The sequence below is a fragment of the Mesocricetus auratus genome, unplaced genomic scaffold (assembly GCF_017639785.1).
Source record: "Mesocricetus auratus isolate SY011 unplaced genomic scaffold, BCM_Maur_2.0 Super-Scaffold_100006, whole genome shotgun sequence".
NCBI lineage: Eukaryota > Metazoa > Chordata > Mammalia > Rodentia > Cricetidae > Mesocricetus > Mesocricetus auratus.
The window spans coordinates 93,136,357-93,160,214 of NW_024429190.1; the positions used below are offsets into that span (position 1 = coordinate 93,136,357).

The 23,858-nt window shown below is 36.9% G+C and overlaps 1 protein-coding gene across 7 annotated transcripts in view; it reads left to right on the top strand.

Annotated features, from left to right (window-relative positions):
- Nucleotides 1-23,858, top strand: part of Nrg3 (neuregulin 3) — a 985,840-nt gene that overhangs the window by 396,910 nt on the left and 565,072 nt on the right. For all 7 annotated transcript variants that reach the window (XM_013121168.3, XM_040747666.1, XM_040747663.1 and 4 more), the window contains exon 2: nt 22,008-22,137. In XM_013121168.3, coding sequence (XP_012976622.2) covers nt 22,008-22,137 — 130 coding nt within the window. The remainder of the gene's footprint in view (nt 1-22,007; nt 22,138-23,858) is intronic.

The following is a 23,858-nucleotide window of genomic DNA, read 5'->3' on the forward strand; positions in this document are numbered from 1 at the left end:
GTGTGCTACTTTATTAAGGAATTGCATTCTACTGAAGAAACAAACTTCTTTAAAAAGAGCTATTTCAATGAGAAGAAATTGGCTAATTTTAAAATTAAGAATCATGTTTTATCATACTAGTCTCATATTTTCTGGAAACTTATTTTATTGATTTTTGTAGGACTTTTCATCTCTCTTTTGTTTCAGTCATCTACAATAAGGAAAGTGATTGTACCATTTTACTTTTTAAATTTCCTTTTTTTAAGAAATTAGAATTAAAATTACATTTGGAGAATACTAATTTGGGTCAGGTGGAAATAGAAGACACCCTGAGCTGGAGTTTCAGAGTCAATAATATATTTTGGAAGCAAAGGCAAGGGAATTTTTAAATTTCTTGTCATACCACAAGTGGGGTCCCCCAAAAAAGAGAGAAATAGAGAATATTTAGTGACTACACAAAGTATACATGGTACCTTTTCAGGTTCATGATGCTTCTGGCTTGAAAACCTAGAGTCCAATTTAGATTCCCCTTTGCAATGTCAGATTCGTGTTCTATATCAGATAAAATAGATTTCAGAAGGCCAGAAGAGCAAGCCATTCATGTCTGACAATAAACAACTCATCACATAAACAGAAGCTCTATGATCTCTTCTGGAGGTTCTGAACTCCTTAAGTGGCTAGAGCCAGGGATCGTGGCTGCCACTCATGGGTTTTCCTGATTTTAAATATATATATATATATATATATATATATATATATATATATATATGGATAAAAGAATATATATTAAAATGTATATATATTAAAGAAAATGTTAACTCTAAATACATCATAAAGTTATAAAATAATTTCTTGTTTTACAAACGTTAAATGTTACTATTCTGCTACATTTTCCCATCATTTCTGTTGTTGTGACGTTATTTTTTTTCACAGTTGACTGCATAGCACATACTTTTGTTTTCAATTCTTTCAAATAATTACATCCATGAGCATATTAACAGACACTTTGTGTGTTATGATGTGTTTACAGTCAGAGGATAACTTTTAGGAGTCAGTTCTTACCTATAATATTGTTATGACAAGGCTTCTTTTGCTTCTATTAGTGTTCTATACTGCCCAGTCTTGCTCCCATAAACCTGTGGGTGAAATCCCTTGTCTGTACTTACTCTCCCACTTTAGGAAAAGGGGGAATAAATTTGTATACAACCACATCTGAATGTTTTTGTAGGTTCTAGTGATCAAACTTTGGTCATCAGACTTGAACAGTAACTACTTGGGCCAACTGACACATCCCTCTGATCCTATAGTAGATTTTCTTTCTTTCATTCATTTTTCTTCCTCTCTCTCAATCTATCTCTTTATCTCTATTTTTTATTATTAGTTCTTCATACATTATATTTCCAAAGCATTCATACCCTTCCCTAACTCTTACCAAATTGATACATCCTTTTCCTAACCACACAGATTTGATTTCTCCTTGCTTTTTTAGAATAAACTTTCTCAAGTCCAATATGTGTTGCTCACATATTCCTGGGTATGTGGCTTTAATTAGTTGTACTCAGTGACTTGAGTAATAGACTTATCTTCATTTTTGGTTGACCTGAGGATTGAACTAGCCTCCAAGTAGGCTTGGCCAAATCATTACTGCCGCTGTTTGTACACCCTCATAATGAGTATCACTGATTGATACATTTATGCATTCTCCTGTTAATCTCTTTTCTTCTTTGAGACATTGCAGTCTAGAAGAGAATTGATATCTTTGTGGACTCTTCTTGAGACAAGACACATTTCCAGGTTAAATACTATTTTTACCAGCTTATGATTTGCATTAAAATAGTCCTTGGTTCTCTGATACTTTCGGGACTTCATATTAACATTCCTTGATGTTGAAGACCTGTGGGTCTCACATGAGCTCAGTAGTTCCTAAACTCTTCTGTGGAACTTAGATTTCAATGGGAACCATGAACAAAGAATCTCATTGTCATAAGAAGAGCAAATGTTATTCCCTAAATGTCCTTCCTGACGTTTCACAGTTCATATTACCATATGAGAAGGTTTGAAGATATCACAAAAAAATGATATGTTTTAATCTAACCATTTTCCACTGAAGGTCTGTTTTCTCTCCTTACTTTTTTGTGGCTGCACATTGAACCATTTGTCCTTAAAACCTATTTAAAAGCTGCTTTGAAATGCAGCTTGTCTCTTGGAGATGGGCCGAGGTTTTACATCAAGGGAAAGAAATTACTAAAAATACATGCTTCCATTTTTTGAAACAATACTGCACAGGTTGGTCCTCAAACTATTAGAACTTTGAAAATTCAAACATTTTAATTTCTATAAAGGCAGGAGAAAGAAAGATGGATGCTGAGGACTCTTTGTGAACCAGAGTAGACAGGCCAGGCAGTTAAGATCCATGACCTTCTCCTGATACAGAATCAGTGAGTCCCTAAACACAGAAGTGCCTAGATTTATTGGCTGTTGTTTGTCCATAAGTAAGAATGCTTGGATTTGATACATCATGACAGTGTTCTCAGAAATTCATCTCACCCAAAAGGAACCCTTGCATAGAAACTTAGAGGGACCATTGATCTCTTTAAAGCCTACTAGCTCATCTTTTCACCGCTAGGGCCTGTTTTGTTGTGAAACAGAATTTCAGTTGGATGCAAAATTAATCAGCTTTCACAGTTCTAATTTTTGACTGAGACACTGTGTCAGTGTTTTTGGTACGTGCTGTGTCAAAGTCTGGAAGCCTACACCTTATAATTATGTACCACCATGACACTACCAACTGTCTATTAGATGTCATAGCAAGCAAGGAGACTAGGAAGCTGATACTGCTACTCTCAATGTTAATCTTAGGGGTAAACCTCCAAAAGTGAACACATATGGAAAGGACCTTTGGTGTCATCTTGTCCAATGACCATATTGGTTTACCTGTCCTAATAATGATTCCAGTCTGACCTTAGACCTAGAATTTTCAACATGACTGGTGAGGAGAGTACTTTCCTGGACATGTCAAAGTAAGTCAGATTACATGTTTCATGTGTATACCTTAATAAGTGTCATGGAGATAATCAATTTTCTTATGTTTAATGGCTCTGGTATGATATATTTGAAATAGTTTATCTCAAATATTTTAGAAGGTCATACACAGGGGAAGAACTTGAGTTTATGGTTATATTGTTGATCAATTCATATCTGTTGTGCATATTAAATTAGAAAAGTACATGTGTCTTCCTAAGAAATTGAATTTGGCAAAAGGACATTTATGTTTGGTACAATACCTTTATGCTACACCCTAACTCAAAAATGTTCTATTTATATAGACAGCCAAATAGAAATTGTCCCCAGTCTGGTTTCAAAGATAATTTTGAAGTTTTGAAAACCATACCAATATGAAGGAGACAGTCTGTTTACAAATAATGTATAATATATAATGGAAAGAAAATACCCAGTTATAGTTATTGATACATACATCTGTTTTGGGTCTATATTCAATTAGATGTTCCATGATAATTGAGAAGAACGAAGCAAATCCTGGCCCCGGTCCTCAAGAAGCTCATGGTTTTCCCAATGGGAGGCAAGAATGACAAGAACCTACACAAACAGCTAGGGGGGAAGACAGAGGGTGATGCATGCTGTAATAAGAATAGAAGCAATGACCTGAGGGAGCGAGTGGGAGGACCAGGTTAATATCAGTTGGGAGAATTAGAAAAAGTGCACAGCTGGATGGACTCTCAGAGACTTACAGGAAAGTAGATGACATTTTAGCAGGCAAGTATTAAAAGAGGAACACCGCTACACGGTGACATTTTTCTCGACAATCTATTGATGTTGAGTGGCAGGGTCTTTTCAGACCCTGTAATCATCATTTACCACGCACCATTGTAGAGTATCTGCTTCATCCATTGAGATTCGTCTGCTGTTTGGTTTGTAGGATTCTTTTAATTGAGTATATTACATCTACTCTGAATATACACTAATAGCCTTTACTGGATTACAGATTCAGAAAATTGCCCCCCCCCACTTATCCTTAGCTTAAGGTGTAGTTGGCAAAGACTTCTTCCATTCTGTGGATTTCTTCTTCACTCAATTCTTTCCATAGCTGTATAGAAGCTTTGCAGTTTTATGAGGTCCTGCATGCCAACAATTAACCTTAATTCTCGAGTAAAGCGAGTCCTGTTTAGAAAGGCATTTCCTACACCTATATTGTTGATCTTGTCTCCCACCAGTTTAACATTTCAGGCTTCAAATTGGGGTCTTCGATCCACTTGGGGCTAATTCTAGTGCAGGATGATAGTAGTGGTAGTAATTTAATTCTTCTACACATGAGCATCCAGTTTTTCCATCATCATATATTTAAGATGCAGTCTTGTGTGTTATCTATGTTTGTGCACCTTTTGTCTGATATCAGATGACTATTGTTTTGTGTTCTCATGTTTGAACATTCTATTTTAATCCATTTTCTATATGTCTGTTTTGTGATAGTACCACATATTTTTAATTACCTCAGTTCTGCATTCTATCTAGAAGTTTAGTGTGGAAATTTCTTCTGTGTTTTTATTCATTTGTTACAGATTGGCTGGGCTATCCAGGTTTTTTTCTGGTTATATCTAAGATTAAAATTTATTTTTTCTATTTCTGTGAAGAGTGTTATGTATGTTTTGATTGAGAGTGCATAAATTCGTAAAGGTAGTATTATCATTTTTAAAATATTTAGTTGTGTAAATCCATGAGCATCAAATAATTTTTCCATTTTCTGACATCATTTTCACTCTCTCTCTGAAGAGATTTGATGTTTTCATTGTAAAGCTCTTTAATCTTCTTCGTTTTATTCCAAAACATTTTATTGTTTTTGTTATGAATATTGGTGTGTCTATGATCTCTTTTTCAAAGTGTTTTTGATATATAGAGAGGCTATTATTGCTTTTTGTAAATTGATATTGTCCCCTGTTAATTTGTTGAAATTGATTCCCCAATCAGGTAGAACTTGGGGGAACTTTCATAAACAATATTATACCATGTGCAAATATGGATAATTTAACTTCCTTTCCTGTTTGTATTCTTTTAATTTCCTTCTATTTTCTTCTTGTTTTAGCTAATATTTCCTGCACTCTATTGACAAGGAGTAATAATAGTGCACAGCCATGTTACATTTCTGATTTTAAAGGCATTGGTTCAGATTTTCTCTATGGAAAAAAATGTTGGCTGTAGACTTGTTATATATATCCTTTATTATATTGAGGTATGTTCTCTTTAGTCCTACTCTCTCTTTTCATAAATGCATGTTGCATTTTGTCAGTCCTTTTTTATATCTACTGAGATGATCATCACTTGTGTCTTTAGAGCCATTCATACTATTTATTATATTTCTTTACTTATATTTAGCTATCCTTGAATTTCTATGATGGAGTCAGTGAATGATCTTCTTGATATGTATCTACATTCAGCTACTTTTACTTCCTTGAACAGTGAATATCTGTTCTTTTTTCTTTCCAGGAAGGCAGAAACAACATTTAGTTAGATTTCTCCAGTATTCTTACTTTATTAAAGATCATAGATGACAGAAGGAGGGTGCTGATGAGATTTTCAGTCTGTTGTGCATTTTCCAGAGATTCTCTGTGGTCAGAGAGATATGAATTATATATAAATAAGGATATGGCTTCTCTGTATGGACATTCTCAATGTAACTATTGCATTCATTAATTATTATTTTTCAGATGAGTAGAGAAAAGGAATATATCAAGTAGCATTTACTATCCACTGTAATAAGGGATGTAGCAAACAGCAGGTAGAATGGTAGAATGTATATGTTGGAGGCAGATAAGGGAGACTGAAAATAATATATCAAGAAGATGATGACTGAACCCAGGAAGAATTAAATGAGATGCAGTTGGTAAGAGGCTTGATTTAATAGTTACAGTATTCAGTAAGACATTTTGTAAAAAAAATCATTTAACCTGATTGAGCTTGCTTTGCAGTTAATTAGACTGAATGAACTTTGAAATCTTTAAGTGTTTCATTACACATGACATGAACCTGAGCAGCATTGATTCACAAGTATTCAGGTTATCTCTGTGGGTTATGACCCTCACACAGTCTTCCTAGACATTGAGCATTTTTCAGCTGTCTAATTTAAGAAAACACTTATCTTCCCTTAGTAGCCTGCTCATTTTCTAATGCAACACTGCTATTTTACAAGAGTTGAATATTATTCTTGAGGCAAACATGCTAAGTCAGACAGACAGAGGCAGATTTTAATGGGTGAGTAGTTTGGTGTTTACATTTATACTTTGATAATATGAGAGTTTCTTCCTGAGGAGCTTCCTAAGTATGTTTGCAGCTTTTAGCAAAAAAAGGAACACAACTTAAGTTAATATTCATGGTGAAGAATCCCCTTCTTTCCACAAGTGGAGGTGCCTAGCACAATTGTCAAAAGAGGCTTTACCCAGAAAATGACAGGGGCTCACAGACTGAACCAATAACGAGGGCGCCTGCATGGTACTGACTCAGGCCCTCTGCATATATGTTACAGTTGTATAATTTGACCTATTTCTGGGATTCCTAATAGTAGGATCAGGGCCTGTATATGATTCTATTGTTGGATTTCAGGACCATGTTCCTCATACTGATTTTCTTGAGGAGCCATAATACAAGGAAGGTTCTTAGTTTTACAGCAGCTTGATAGGCCATGTTTTTTTAATTCCATGGAGGCCTGTACTTTTTTTAATAGAAATAGAAGAGGAGTGTGGGGAGGGGGAGAAGGGGGTAGGTGTGGGGGTGTGTTAGAGGAGGGAAGTGAGGGAAACTGTGGATATGATTTAAAATAAATTAATTTCAAAAACTTTAAAAATGAAAGAAATTCACATGTCTATTTTCTGTACCTTGTTTATATTTTCTGTTTAAATTTCCACTTTTAGCAATACCTTCCCATATCTATTTTCTCTAGTACTTAAATTATTTAATGACCTATAGACAGTCTAATAATAGCTTCTGTCTCTGTGACTAGAGAGGAAAGATTGGAAATCAACCAATGAATACAACTATTTGACTTTGGCATTAATTGCTTTCCAACAGTCACAGAAAATAGAACACATTACTCAAAATAGTATTGGATCTGAGACATAGGTCTGGGAGTACAATTTTGTCAATAAGGCAAGAAGCATTGGTCAAGTATATGGTAGGCTTTTGTTTTTATTCAAATGGGCAACAAACATACAGCATAGAATTGAAACAAATTTATTTTTTGAGTCTAAAACATACCTTGTTTATTGCATTTTCCTCTCATTAAACTGAAAATATAAGAGGCAATATCAAAAACACGAGATTAAAATACTTTTCCTTCTTCCTCTTATCGCCTTGCATCTAGTAACCTACTTTCTGTCTTTGGACAGATTTGCCTGTTCTGACATTTCATCTAACTGGAATCTTATACCACATAGCTTTGAGTGTGCTTTCTTTCACTGGGCATATTGTTTTCAAGGTTATTTGGTGCTGCTGTACCGATCAGTAATGGAGGAATCACACTTTATACAATCTTCAAATGTGGACTATCAAGAATTGCTTCTACTGTGTGATACCAATGGGTTTATCCTCCATGAGAATTAACATATAAATATAAGCATTTGGTTTTGAGTGGAATTTGATGAGTCATATGGGAAAGTAGTTTGGACAACTTTTCCCAGGTGCAGAGACCCACAGAGAGACATTAAGCAGCCAGAATCTAAATTGGAGGTCTCCATTTAGTTCATCCCTACAGAGATTGGGGAACCACACAGAAGAGAGGGAGGAAAACCTGTAAGAGTTAGCGGGCACAAGGGTTGGAGTACATGGAAGAGAACATGGTCCACTGACTCAACAGAGCAGGCCTCATATGAACTCAGAGACTGAAGTGGCAAGCATGGAACCTACATAAACCTGCACCATTACGTCTGCTTATATTTTATGGTTGTTAGCTTGGTGTTTTTGTGTGGCTCATAACAGTAGGATCAGGGTTGACCCTGACATCTTTGCTTCTCTCAGGACTCTCTTCCTCCTATTGAGTTGCCTTGTCCAGCCTTGTCCAATCTTATTGTATCTTGTTTTGTCCTATTTGGCTGTCTTCTCTTAGAGACCTGCTTTTCTTATATGCTCGAGTGGGGAATATGTTCTAGTGGAGAGAAAAGAAACTATGGTCAGCATATAATTTACAAGAGAAGAATCTTTTTTCTTTTCTTTTGAGAGAGAGAGAGGCAAGAGTTTATTGGCTCATACATACTGTATCATTGACCATCATTGAAGGAAATCAAGGCAGGAGCTCAAGCAGGCAGGAATCTGGAAACAGTAATTGAAGTAGAGATCATTGTGGAATGTTACTTACTGGCTTGCTTCTCCTGGCTCACTTGCTTTTCTATACAACCCAGGACTACATTCCAAGGGGTAGCGTAGCCACCAGTTGGCCAGGCCTTCCCAAATCAACCATTAATTAAGAAAATGCCCAAAATCTAGTCTAAAAGTTGTTGTGCCCAACTTCTGAACCCCAAAGTCACTAACAGACCCATTCCCATGCAAAATCAAACAGTCTTTTATTATTTAATGAGTTAAATGTATCATCTTGGGCCCTCAGTTCATTCTACAGAGAGACTGATGTGAGAAGGACCCAGAGGGGCTAAGAGAGAGGAAATTTATTGGAGTGAGCCAGGGGAGTGTCTAGGGGTACACAACAGTCTCTGGGCTTGGGAGACCTCTCCTATGTTGATTTGTCAACTGGCTACTATGGCCTATAGGTCCTCCCAGGACAGTTGCTATGTTCTCCACACCACTGTTATGCCACTTTTATCGTAAAACATGTGCAGAACCCATAAAACACATCCAGAGCCCACCAGCTAACTTCTGATTGGTTCCTTGCCACATAAAGGGTATCCGACGTCCTAGACTAGACTAGAAAGTCCTAGACTAGACTAGAAAGTCAGGCAAGGTCAGGAAGTTCAGCATGTTTTACTGACTCGAAGGACTACATCTCTTCTGCAGCCTGTCATGGCTGCTAAAGTAAGGAGCTGAGTGAGGGTCTGGTCCCTTCACGGGTCAGTCTGGCAGAAAAATCTCAGTTGAGAGTACCTCTTCCTAAATGATTCTGGTTTGTAGAGTGCTAACCACCACACTATCACACATGGTTATGTTGGCAAAAAGGGTGTGTCTTATAACCTCTCCTTATTGTGTAGACAGAAAGTCACAGTGCTCTTTAAATATAATTAGTGAGGAAGGGCTCACTACTGGCTCTTACTCAAACATCAGCTACTATGTAAGTCTGACTAAATTGTTCTAGTTGTTGCTTAGGTGTCAGAACCCCAATGCTGAGGGGCCATCTCTCTGGGCCTCTCTTTGGATGCCATCTTTCTGGGCCCCCCAGCTAATCGGGGGCATACCTGAGAAAGGGAGTGTGAATTGAGGAAAGAAACAAACAAGAAACAGGAGATAGAGTCAGAGTCAGGAGGGCATTTAGAATATACTGAATCTGTTCAAGTTTTAGTGTTCAATGATTTTTATACCCCCATTAAAAGAGGGGGGAAAGGCAAAAGACTTCCTTTCCAATGATACAAGGAACAAACAGAGTGATTACCTCAATACCTGAAACATCAAGTAATTATATCCTGAGTTAACTATTCTGTTGTTTAGGCAGGACATGCACCGACCACACTTTAGGCCAACCATCATGTTTATTCACATCTTAGGCCAGATACCTTTGCTATTTGACCTTTGAGGAGCAAGGACAAGAAAAAAACTCTCTGACTTTAAGTCAGAATGGAATGCAGTCAATTCTGTAGGTTCCCACACTGACAGAACAATATAAGCCAAAGTTCTTTGCTAAGTTAATGTGGAATTTTAAATTCATGGCAACCTATGGCCCAAGGCAGGTCTGATCTGACTAGAACTTAAGCAATACACACTCTTTTCTCTAGCTGTGTTCCCAGGAATAATTTTGTGTTTCTACCTAAGTCTTCATTCAAAGTGAGAGACTAATAGTATCTTCTTCTTCTTCTTCTTCTTCTTCTTCTTCTTCTTCTTCTTCTTCTTCTTCTTCTTCTTCTTCTTCTTCTCCTTCTCCTTCTCTTCCTCTTCCTCCTCCTCCTCCTCCTCCTCTCTCTCTCTCTCTCTCTCTCTCTCTCTCTCTCTCTCTCTCTCTCTCTCTCTCTCTCTCTCTCTCTCTCTCTCTCTCTCTCTCTCTCTCTCTCTCTGTGTGTGTGCTGGTTTGGTTTTTGACAATATCTCTCTATGTAGCCAGTGTGGCCTCAAACCCAAAAATCATTGTCTCTACCTCTCTTCTATTATGCTAGGTTTTCAGGTATATACTGACATGCCCAAATAGCCGATTTTTCCTTCTTCTTTTTTTTCTTTATTATTCTTTCATGCAGTACATCCTGACTAGAGTTTTACCTCCCACCACTCTTCCCAATTTCCTCACCCCAGCTTTCCTTTCTCCAAGATCCATTCCCTCTCAATTACCAGTTAGAAAAGAGCAGGCCTCCAGGGAATATCAATCAAATATGGCATAACAAGTTGCAAGAAGTCTAGGTACAAACCCTCATATCAAGGCTGGGCAAGGCAATCTAGTAGGAGAAAAAGCATCCTAAGAACAGAAGAAGGAGTCAGACACCCCCATTTACACATTTAGGAACCCCACACAAACTAAGCTACACAGCCATAACATTTTTGTAGAGGACCTTACATAGATACATGCAAGCTCCATGATTGTGACTTCAGTCTTGGTGAGCCCCTATGATTCCTCCTTAGTTGATTCTGTGGGCAGGGTTATGATGTCTTCTTCCCCTCTGGCTCCTACAATTCTGACTCTTCCTCTCCATCTTCCACAGGTTTTCTGGGGCTCCAAGGCAAGGGTACCCAATAGAGTTCACCAATTTGAGTCTCAGAAACTGTGGTCAAGATATGCTGTATGAGAGAAGTATCTATTTTCAATAAAAATGATAATAAAATTAAAAAGTAAACATTTTCAAAGTACTGATTATAAAGGCTTATATATTTAATAAATAATTTATTTACAATTTTAGAAAAAAACTGTTTGCTGCAGTATCAGCATTTTAAGTAATGGCATTTTAGGTGTAAATATCCAGATGCTTCCCTTTCTTGACTATATATTCCCTTGTGCATTATAGTGGAGTTGGACAATGCAATTCATTTGTTTTAGTCTCCATGTAGTAAGTATGAAGGATTTTTGAACTACTTTTCTTGGGAGTACTACCACATGTATACATTCTTTGGAGAAATGTCTACGCAAATGAAAAGTTTTAAGAGAAGAAACATGAACAAGATTAATATTCAGTGGATTCTGCAATGTATTGAGTACTTTCAATACTTAAAAATGAAAAAATGGTATAATAAATGATATTAATCAGTCAAAAATAAGAACTGTATGAAGTCAAGTGAATATCTTTAAGTCAACACTCAGAAAATGCATAGATTGGTTTTGGTGAGATATGCATTCTTACCCTGTATATTTCATCTACATCTCCAAAGATTATTAAGGGATAAACTACTAAGGGATTCCCTATTCTCTCTGGCAAAAGTAAAACATTAAAATATTATTTTACAGAATAATGAATAAAAGAGCCATTTGTCTTTCTGAAATCAATGCAACAATAGCGTTAGATCCAGCACTTGCTATGCCATTATGCTTCTGATGATAGGTGACCCATTGGTTTCATAGAAAATGAGAAATCCGTGGTCTGTGAAATACTTAAGTCACAGTATCTCCAAGCAAATATTTAGTGGTGAATTAAGTAGGTGTTAAGAAAATGTTTTTATACTGCCCCACTCAGCATGCAGCAGAACATACCTTGAGCACACAGCAGTTGCAGTTGCCTTGTAGTCCTTTAAAACAGCTACCTTCCCTGTTATCTCTGATCTGGTTTCCCCATTCTCCTGCCTCAGGAACTCATGCAATTCTCAGAAGGTTGTAGTAGATACTCAATGCAAAAGTTGACTTTAATTGGCATCATACAGAGACATTGAAGAATGAGATTTACAGAAGATGCTTAATCAACATAGGCTAACACTTATTTAGCAAAAGGGAGGAAGCAAAAAAAATTATTGTTACTTATCAAGGTGCATTTTCCTCTTTACTCATTTAGGGTCCAAGAGACCCAGTGAGTTATTATGGTTTAATTCATTTAATTTACTGACGTTCCAAATGTCACTGAGTTGCAATGCTACTCTATAATTCCATACCTTCAAAAATCCATTGCAAAATACTTGATTCTAGATATAGAGATTAAAATACAGAGTCCAGTTGTGATTCCTCTTTGCTTTAGATAAGACCCACACTATCTCTAAGAAGGTAAACATGGCAGCTGAAACTAAGGCTGTTAAGGAAGTTGAATGAGAGAACAGGTGTCTTATGTGAAGAGATTTGAAGAACAATGTAATTGTATCATAACATGACTGCTTATCCCAAAGACTTGTATGCTGTCAAAATGATAAATGGCTTACTGATTGTGTGAATGCCATTCTCTTTCAAATAAATGTAGTAGCATTTAAGAGTTAACACGATATGTTACTAGTAATTTTTAGTAACAATTTTCTCCTCTTTCTCTCTCCTACCCTATTCTCTTCTACCTTTTCCTTCCCTCTTTTTTATATGACACTGCTCTATTTGCTCATCTTTAGTCTTTAGCGTGCTTTTGACTTTTAGTATATTTCTTGTTCCCCTTTATGTCTTTTCATCCTAAAAAGTCAAGTATGTGTTTGCATTTCCTTGGCTGCCTCTGCTGCTATTTCTTTACTTTCTGTGTGCATCTATCAATATGCTATTTGTCTTGTGAATTCAAGAGAGCTTGAAGAAGTATCTATGTAGTTGAGCAACTATTGTCTATTGTGAGGTCCTTATTATGATTTCATCTGTTTTTGTTTGCTTGTTTTTTATTTATTTTGGTTTTGCATGTAGCTGAAATAAATATTCTGAAAAGTATCTTTGACAGTTTCTTTGGAAACTCCTTCTTTCAAAGGTTTCATGCTATAATTTGTAGACAAATCTCCATGACTTTTCTTACTTCTGTGATGCTAATTTGTTAGCAAAGGCAGAGAGCCTGTTTCCATGTGGAGTGCAGTGCCTGTGCCCCCTTCATGCCTCACAAACTGATGGTGGAGGTCACACTCAAAATAGAGGTTGTGACTGTTCAGAGGAAAACCAAGATTTTAAATAATGTGAATATGTTCACTTTTATGCAAAATTTTAGAGAATGATGTCAATGTTTAGACACTATTTCTAAGCCACAAGAGAATTGAAAAGAATTTTTGAAAAGAAAAATGAATAGCGCTTCCTGAAACCTGCTATTTTCTGGTATATTTTTGAACCCACCTACCACTTCCACTCCTTACCACTGTTTCAGCCTGTTCTTCAAATTCAGTTGCTGGGAGATAAGTGAATACAGATAAATGAGTTGTGGAGAGTAGTGTTTCCTGACTGCTGATAGTTACTTACAGAAGATCTGTGAGCGTATTTGACATGGTGAGATTCAGATATATATGCCTTAAATACATTCAACACTAGGTAAAATAATCGTGTGAATACTGAAGAGAATGTGTGGAACTTTTTTTATTGATAAGCTACAAAATCCTAAAAATAGTGCATGATCCTTCAGCTCTATTTCTTTCTCTTGAAATGAAGGAAATTTTTTTGTCTGATAAATAAATTTACTCCAAGCATTGGTAGTGCATGTGGAATTCAATAATGTATTATCTCAAATCCATCTTGTTTCAAATCCTAAAACTTAATGTGCTAATTGATTGAAAAAGAGAAAGAAAAAAGAAAGGAAAGGAAAGAGCATGGCTGCTCCTAGGTATTGTGGAAGAAGTGGTTTACTGTAGACAAAAGGGAAAGCATAGTCAGAGACTGGAACATCAGGAAAAGTCCAATGGACATGACCAGGCTGAGCTGTGTCACATATGGAGATGGGAAGGGAAGAGAGTGTAACCAGGTGCAGTAGCCAGGAGGCTAACGGTACAAAAAGGGCTGCGTAAACACACAAAATGTCTACATTATATAGGGAAGAGCCTCTACTGTTATAGGCAGCCCAGCCCCTGGTCTCAAGAGTTCAGGATAGAGGGCAAGTATGTAAACAATACGCTGTAACAGGTAGGGACTGAGGGATGTTGAGAGAATGCGGAAGCTAGGTCTATTTTGATATGGTGACTGGGGATCTCAGATGTTTGTCCTGGATTTGAAACTTAATACTAATGACAGACAAAAACCATGAAAAACCCTAAGTCATGTGCTTCATTAATTATATAAATTGTTAGGATAGTATAGTGGTTATATTCTGGCTGCTAAGTAGACACTGCTCAAATTATCTGAGTGATGTTTGTTGTCATACGACCATAGATACCTATTCCCAAAGTCCTAGAAGTAATCTGCCTTAATGTAGAAATCAAGGAGTTAACACTTGGAAGCACAGTTGCCATAGGACCCTACAATTTCACAAACACACAGATTAATTCTAGTTATATCTATCATGTCCATACTGCCTATTACGTATCTTTGATATCCTCTATATTAAAATAATGTAAGTAATTTTAAACTGGAGAAGTTATTGAATCAACAAACAAAAATTTTTATGAAAAATGAAACTTTAATTTCAATGACATCTGCCACATCAAATTAAAAATAACCTGAATTAGTATCCAGCCTTGGGTATATACACTCAGAGAAATATATATATTCGTTTTTTTTTTTTTTTGCTGGTATGGAACTACAAGGGAGTATTTGCCTTATACTGAAAGTAGGTATGAGAAGTGTAACTGTAGTGTTAGGCTACTCATTGTACTATAGTCATTCCAATACTTGCCCTCAGAAATCATGCAGTGGGAATGTATTTTGTGTCAGGCCCTGAGAGGAATTAAGAGGATGTGGAGATGGCCTTGACTGGTCTCCAGGACTCATCAACCATTTGGCAGACTCTAGCAAGTCCAATTCTAATATCATCTTCTAACCTAGAAGACTTTAGCAAGCTTATATTTTGCAGAGATTTTAGTGAGAATAATTCATCTTAGAGTGGCTTGCTTGTGTACAGGTGGCCCTGAAAAGGGTTGCAATCCAGACAAGAAAAAATAGAAATACATGTCATATTCAAAAGATCAGAGGTAAATTACCAGTGGTTTATGACTGCATTTGGAAGATAGAAAGAAGGGTTCCCCCCAGGATTCTGGAATCACAGTCAAACCAATGCTAGTCAGTTTAGAGAAATCTCATATCCTGGAGGATATTCCTTTTGAAAGAAAAGAGTTCAGTCAGTTTTCTATAGATTATTCTTGTGGTGCTTTGTAGGTTATGGAGACTAAGGCTAACTAGACAGAAACTATGGGCAACTCCTGGGCTAAAGGTAGACAACTGTCAATATGGACCTGCAGATGATAATAAATAAGGTCGTCAAGGGCACCTAATGCTCAGAGTGCAGAATACATTACAGTCCCGTGAGGGATTTACAAAAGCACCACTCAGAATCCAACCTGACTGTTTAAAAGCAGTGAGTCTAGGGTGGGTCCTATGTGTTCCCATGTCTAACACAGCAGCCTGCAGGCGACACATATGATTCTGGTTTGAAAACCACACTGGGAATAGCAAAGCCCTGGAGAATAAGTAGAAGAAGAACAGAAATGAAATACTGGCCAGTGGGAAGCAATATTGTAATCATGTCAAACTGCATTCTCTGAGTCTGAAAGGTATCAGATAAGAACAATGAAGCCTGGAGCCAAGGACACAATCTGTCAGGCTTCCAAGCTGCACTCACCAAATGAGGACAGAAGCAGCCTCAAGATCAACCATCCGCAAGTGCTATCTGAAAGATGATTGACCAGTAATGATTCTGAGTATGCTGTATGCTTTAGAAGTGATTTGGAGACCAGTCTTTAGTGATCCAGAATTTAAATGTTGAATAGATGAGAGGGTGTTGTCAAAAATCAGAGAGGATAGGGATGTCAGGAATACATGGAGCATGGAAGCTGGTGAAAGGCTGGTCACAAAGGCCAACCTGGTGAAGAGATTAAAACAAGATGAGGAGATGAAAAAGTGGGGAGCATAGCATGGGTCCTTTCAGTACCATGATTTGAAGAGTGGAGATAGCATTTGGGAAGAATAAGCACAGAATGCAAGGGTTTCAATGTCAGTCACTACTATTACCATCATGGTGGAAGCAGTTTGTACTGATATTTGATGGTATACAGGCCTCAGGATAAATATTGACTTTCAAGATAAGTTCTGCATCTAGGAAATAAATTTACTTCCAACCAACATGATATGCTCCTGTAGGTTTACTTAAGTTGGGGCAGAGGTGCATTTCTTTCCCTCTCATCCTCTCCTCCATCCCTCCCCTTTCTCTGTTTGTGTGTCTCCTCCTGCCTTCCTACTTTCTTCTTTCCTTTTCTTTTCTTTGTTTCCTATTTTATTTGATAGAATCTCTCAGTGTAGCCTAAGACTGGCCTTAGATACGCAATCTATCTGCTTCAGCATCTGGAATACCGGTATTACAGGAATGCCTACCGTAGCCAACTACTGCGACAGAGTAGTATTTCTAACTGGAAGGCATGCCATGCAAATTTAAAAGGGAATCACTCTACATTCACTGTGAGGATGAGTGTCTTTATGATATAACAAGAGCCTTCAGTCCTCTCAACAGTTTTGTCAGTCATCTGAACCTCAAAATGTGCCCAGTATTATTGTTTTCCCTACACCAGGAAAGTGGCCAGTTATCAGATCTTTCATCATAGGGGCGAAAAAGCTATCTTTGCCTCTTTCCTGTTGAGAAATGGTGTGTCTTCCTTTCAAACAACACTGTATTAAATATTTTATAAATCAATCTCACACTAGTGTTTCTTACTGGGTGCCAAATAAGTGGTAGATTCAAAAGGGAATTTCAATATATGAAGCAGTTTTCATTTATGCTGCTGCACTGGAAAAGGTTGCCCGAGATAAAGACCGTATGCAAATCACTTTTCTCACCTTCAAGGTATTTTAAACCGTTGGGATTGCTCATTACAATCTTAACTTCCTTTTAGAGAACTGTCAAGTGATGAGCTATCAGAGAGAAGTGGAAAACTTCATGCTGAAACTGTCATTTGCCAGCCAGGAGTGTGAAAGATTTATCCAGTCTTCTCTCTGCCCCCTTACTTTCTTTTCCAGGTGCTCTTGCTAGAATTTCTTTTCCTCTGACAGTTAAATAACACACATTCAGCATAGGGCTCCTGTGCTGATCTTTTGGGATGTCCTCAGAAACAGCAGCATTGTGAGCTAAGTTCTCTCCATCCTTGACTGTCTACTGTGATTATTATCTGTAATTGCCAATTTCACATTCTTGTTCTTGCAACAGAAATAGGGTTCCCACAGTGTATGCAGTATTGTGTTTGGAATATAGAAACTCTCCCAAAGTGACACTCAAATTCAACTCAATACTTAAACGGAAAAGGGGCCATTTTCTTAGTCATTAATAAATTAACTTTCATTGCAAAAATCCACAGGGATTCCTGTCTTCCAGCCATACATTTTCTTCCCATTTTGCTTTTAATGAATTAACTACCACTGCTTCCTACAGTGTGCTTAATTACTGTGCTGATTGCTTGCTATGTATGCTACATGAAGTGGAAAGAATGCAAAAGTGAAAAAAAGCAAAAAAGAAACAACAACAACAACAACAAAAAAAAACCCTCTCTGTGACCTCCTTGGGGAGAGAGATCAAAAGCCAATAAAAATAAGAAAACACATTAAACCACATGGAACAAGTAACAGATGAGTGGTCCAGATAATTGCCCAGCCCCTGTGGTCAGGTTCCACAACCACCAACCTGCCTTCTCTCCCTGAGCCCTTGAACTCTTGTCCTTATGCTTTATGTTGTCTTACGCTTTAAGCATTTTTGAAAGCTCTCACCCTTCCTCTGCTCTTCATGGCCCTCTCGTTTAAAATCTTTTCCTAATTTGTTGTTTTGTTTTGATTTCTTTACCACTATCCTCCATCCCATAGAATTAACTTTTCTTTACTTTTATGAAGTTCTTTGTACTTTATCTAAATTTTAAGTTGCTTTTGCAATTTTGCTGTTGTCATTGCTGTTAAATGTGGGTCTGTTTATGTTGCCCAGGGTTCCTTTTAATTTTGTCTTCCTTCCTCCTTCATATTCCATTGAGCTGCAATTTCAGACAACTGGCTTACACCACCAGACCTGGCTCCTAAGTTGTTTTTAAGGTGCTTCTCAAGACTAAAATTCTAAATATTTAATTGTTCAGGTATTTTATAAGTTTGTTTTGTGCTATTTGCTTATTTTACTTTAGGGACATGTGTGTGTGCCTGCACCTATCTGTGAGTACCACCTATGACTGGTGCTTGGGAAGGCAAGAAGAGGTTATTGGAGACCTTGGTACTGAAGCTATAGACAATTGCGAGTTTCCATGTGTGTTTTGTGAATCAAACTCAGGTTCTCTTCAAGAGTAGCAAATGCTCTTAACCACAGAAACATCTATCTAGCCCATGAGTTTATTTCTTCTGATGACAAAACAAATGCAATAACACTTTTCAACATAAACATAGAAAACTGTTCAAGCATGAACATACATATCAATCTATAAAAATCTGCTGTGTGTAAATCTTCATCAAACCATCCATGAAATCAGAAGTCAGAGGAGCCTTAATCTACTACTCTCAGAAGCATTCAGTCTTGTCATATACGATATTCATAGACAGGAGGAGAGATAGGGGTATCTAATAATGATCCTCTATTGAATATGACCCTAAGAAAGAGCTTTAAAAAGGTGGTAGTCATGGAAGTATTGATTTACCAAGTCTTTCATTCATATAGCATAAAATTCATAATTTTCATTTAAATTACCAAATTATATGTTTCTAAAAATAAATTCAAATAAATACATGCAAAAATCATAATGCACACTTTATAATCAGCTTAGTATATTGGATTATCTTAAGGGTGCTATAATTTTAAAAACCATAAATATGACCCAAATGTATTGACTGAGTTTATAGGTATAAAGTATCTTATCTCTGATTTGCTCAAGGATTTAACTTTAAAAAGACTGAAGATAGATCTCATCTGTTTTGCTACTTTTAGGGCACAAAAACAATATAATGAATGGTATATGATAGTTGATTTTTATTTTATGTTCTCTATAATGAGTTTTGTAATGATTTTATGTTAAATATTTAACACATACAGACATAAATGTATGTATGCTCATAAACAGATTTATCAATTTTAGTGGGTGTTATCCACAATGCCTGCTGTTTTATACTAGGGCTACATTTGATTATAAATTATAGAAAAACTTAAGTAATAGTTACTTTGGTATTCTGTATATTATTTATTTGGCATAAGCTTAGGTAGGTGGTTTTCAAGTTCATATAGCAGAATAGTCTTGAAACCTGCCAATCTATATATTTGCATGATTACTTTAAAAATGAACTTTGACTTCATGAGGCATATGTCATAACCTTGTCCCCACATCCTGTGCTTTGTGGTGAGATGTACAATGTGGATATCACAGCAAAATTCTTGGGTAAATGCTAAGATGTTAAACTTTCTGATAACTTCTATTGATTTACTTATACAAGTTAGTATTTGAAATTAATTCTGTGATTTTTCAAGGGTATAGATGCCTCAAGTACATGCCAAGTCTGTATTCACAGCTCCTCATATCCAGATCTTTTTCAGAACCACTTCCTGGGGTCTCTGATCCTCTGTAATGTGCTGACAGATGATTCCCACTGTGACAGCAATGTAATTGGTGGCATTGTATGGGAACCCCAGGAGACCACAATTGTCAGATAGAAATTAATTGATTGTAATTGCTTTGCCATTGTATTGCACTCTGAGTCTGTAGCTTGTTAAAACCACTGATTATAAAAATAAGGATCTTACTTTTTCTGCTGTAGGTTATGTTAATGAAAAGCTGTTCTTAGAGAAATGATCAGTGAATATCAATCAATGGGTAATAAGAAATTAAAGGAGAAGTTAAGTAGCCGATCATGAATTAACAGCATACTTCAGCAGTTGGGAATGCCATCAAATGTGCAGTGTTTTATACTGAATTTTCTGCTTGGAGCGCCTGCATGTCAGCTATTCCACACAGAAAAAAAGATGGATTCTGTGTGACTATATAGTACATACTGCCCTAAATTCCAGATCATTGCCATAGGGGAGATTTAGGAAACAGAATGTGTATGTTTTGCAGAGCTTTTGTCTTGTGGGAAGTCTTAACAGAAAGTTATCTTAAAACAGAAAACAGTCCCCATTGTAACTAAAACAGACTTCAAAGTCCTGTTTTTAACACCTATGCATAACTTGTGAGTGAAGATTCTGAAGTCATAATATTGAAATATCTGTCAATACTGAAACGTACCAATAGGATGTATTTATGGCTTGTTTAATATTTGGTATACAGATATATGTATTGCTTAATTTAAAAAGTATAAGTAACTATGATTTAAAAGTACATTTTTAAAGGAATGCTGAAAATCACAATTGTGTGTACCATCAAATATTTTCCATGAATATTCTTTACGTGCTTCTGTCTTCCAGAATTTGTAGCATTGAAATTTTAATTACATAATGAAATGGGAATGTGAAAAAAAGGTTACCAGCTATCAGAAGATGACAGCTATAAGTACAGCACTCCCAAACTGACATCTCCACACAACTATCAGGATATATATTGTCAAATTTTTAACAACATTTGGCAATAATACAGGGAATGAATTGCATATTGTTTCAATCCTTCATACAGCATGTTGGTTAAAAGTACAATGAAGGAAAGTTTTTGTACTGTGTTTGACTTACAACAATTCATTCACTTCTTGCTGTTATGTGTGATCAAGTGGGAGAGGGTCTAACCGCTAGAGCATTGTTTCTCAACCTGTAGGTCATGACTCCTTTTGGTAGCTTATCAGATATCCTGCATATTAGATATTTAACTCATGACTCATAAACGTAGTAAAATTATGTTTATGAAAGAGCAAATAAGCAACTTTATGGTCAGGAGTCACCACAATATGAGGAACTGTACTAAAGGGCTATAGCATTAGGAAGGCTGAGAGCCACTGCCCCAGAGTGACTCCAGTGTTAAAATGCAGTAGGATGTTATCACTGGGAGATTGGTCCCAAGGCATGAATTGGATTCTTACTGGATATTCAAGCTCTTACTTATATTGATACAGTGTTTACATCTCCTATACACCTCTTCCTGTATAATTAACTCATGTCCAACACTTACGATGTAGACTATAATGCAAATGTTGTTTAAATAGATGCCATTTTCTCATGTTCAAGGAATAATGATGAGGAGAAAAAGTATGAACAGATACATTCTAATTTTTTGTGGTTTTTCAAGTCATGGTTTTTCTGTGTAACAGCCTTAGCTGTCCTGCAACTAGCTTTGTAGATGCAGCTGGCCTTGAATTTACAGAGATCTGCCTGTCTCTGCTTCCCCAGTGCTGGCATCAAAGGCACGCTCCACCATGCCCAGCTACAATTTAATTTTGTTCACAGTGCTTAGAAATGAATCAAATACTTGCAAAGCTAAGAATGCTTTAGCTATTTCAGTCTTTATGTTTTGATTTCTGTTGCTGTTGTTGCTGCTGCATTTGTTTTTCCCCAAGGAAAAGCAATGCTATGTTATTTAGCATATCTTTTTATTCTGCATATACCACAGGCTTTCTTTGGGCTCATGATCATCTAGCCTCCAGCCGTGGGTTGCTGTCAATAGAGATGAGCTTCTTTATGCCCAGTTGCAAGTTATTTTTCCTGAATTAATTTTCATCTGTGGTTACTTGAATCCTAGGATACAGGGCTGGCTATTAGAAAACTAAACCCAATAGGTTAATTCAGCTGTGTAGGTTAGTTTCATTAAAGGTTGGTGCTGTCTGTCTCCAATCCCCGTGGGTATCGCCTTTGCATAGTCCTGTACCCACAAGTCCAGCTGATGATAGAAGTGCTCTGTATGGTAATACGTGTCAACGGTATCTTGCTCTTTTCTCTCCTCTTCAGATACTACGACATACTCCACTGAACGATCTGAGCACTTCAAACCCTGCCGAGACAAGGACCTAGCTTATTGTCTCAATGATGGCGAGTGCTTTGTGATTGAGACCCTGACGGGATCCCATAAACACTGTCGGTAAGCCCCTGAAACAGATAGCTTAAAGAGGGGACCATCATTGAAGACCAGAGGTAGAGGGTGGGAGCCAGCCTTGACAATACAATATCCAGGTGTGTACAGAGCAGCTGTTTCACTGGAGAAACTGGTACAGCAAGGAACGAGGCGCCTTTTTTCTTGTTGTTTAAAGAAGAAACAATAGAAAAAAAGATCTATGTGATTATGTTTTGCCTAACAAGTCAAAGATTTCCTCCCTATCTGCCAATTTAATGAAAGTTATTATTTATTCTCCAAAGCCTGTATTTATGACATGAGACCCAAGCTTGCGTCCTTCATTCAGAAGCAATTCTTTCCTCAGAAATATTTCCTCAGAAATTTCCTTCCTTGCAAATCTAAGAACTTCAGTAAGAGATACAAACTGCTCATTTTAGAGAGAGAGTCTTTGTGTTTAATGTGATGCAAACCCCAAAGGCTGTACCTGTGTCCCGAGAGAGTTGCGTTTTATTATGATTCTGCCGCACTTACTAATTTCATACATTTCTAAAAACACCTGTGATGAAGAACTGCTCTCCAGCAAGATGTTGTTAAATGAAATGATCGTCCTGCTAGAGCCCAGGTAGAGAACCACTTAAGGGGAATTCTCCCAGTAGATTCAGGAAGGTGTTTAATTGGTTTTCAGAGACACCAAGTTATATAACTGCTAGAAATACAAGCAAGGGGATATAAAAAATGCACTCCTAGATGCTGCCACTATAAGACTCAATAGAAGAATCAAATTAGCATTCAAAAGATATTTCTCACCATGCTTTTATTTCCAGCACTACCCTTGTAATTTGTTTTTCCTTGCAATAGTACATGCTTCAGTGACCATATGTATCCACAACCCTTCCTTTTCCTTTATTTACTCTTCTCATATGACAGTTATTTAATTAATTATGCTGACTTACATAGCATGGAAAATTGTGACTTCTTCTCTCTATTACTTTGTAAAACTTTATCCCCATGTTGTTTTATTACAATGACTTAGAGAAATGTATCTTTTAGTTGTGGGATTAGAATATGTCAGCAAATCTGCCTTGGTTCATGAGCAACCCTGAGTAAATGAAGAGAATGTGTGACTGATGAGGACAGAGGTACAGGTGTGAAAGGACAGATCAATGGTAGTAGGAATTCTGTGTCATGTGTCAGGGCAAAGAGTAGGCAACGTTCCTTCACCCAGGACATGAAACTTTATTGGGGATTTTTAGCCTTTTCAGTTACATGCTCCTCTTTACTTACCCACCTTTTGTATCATCTGAATTTACTCCAATTAAAATTTTTTTATTTAATTGCTACTCTCCACAAAACTGAGTGGGAAATGAGGGGAAGTATGGATGGTTCCAATCCATACTTTTCCTTTATTTGTTATACCCTGAGAATGCTGGCAAGTAGCATTTAAGTGACCTGAATCTCTAGAGGGAAAAACACATAGGCATCCTTTTTAGTGCCTGGTATGTTCCCAAGGTCTTTTAGTCACTCAGCCAAGTGTTAAAGTTACCTTAGTCCACAGGATTAGGTCATGTTGTGAAAGTGAGTGGAAGAACTGGTGGCAGGGTTTGTTAGTAGACATTCATATGCTGGGGGCATAATGCTCAATGCACTGATATCGAGGTTATCGCTTTGAAGATTCAGGAACTAGTAGAAGGTAATTAGGTCATGGTTGTCCCACCCTTGTGAATAGATTAACATTACCTTACAAGAGT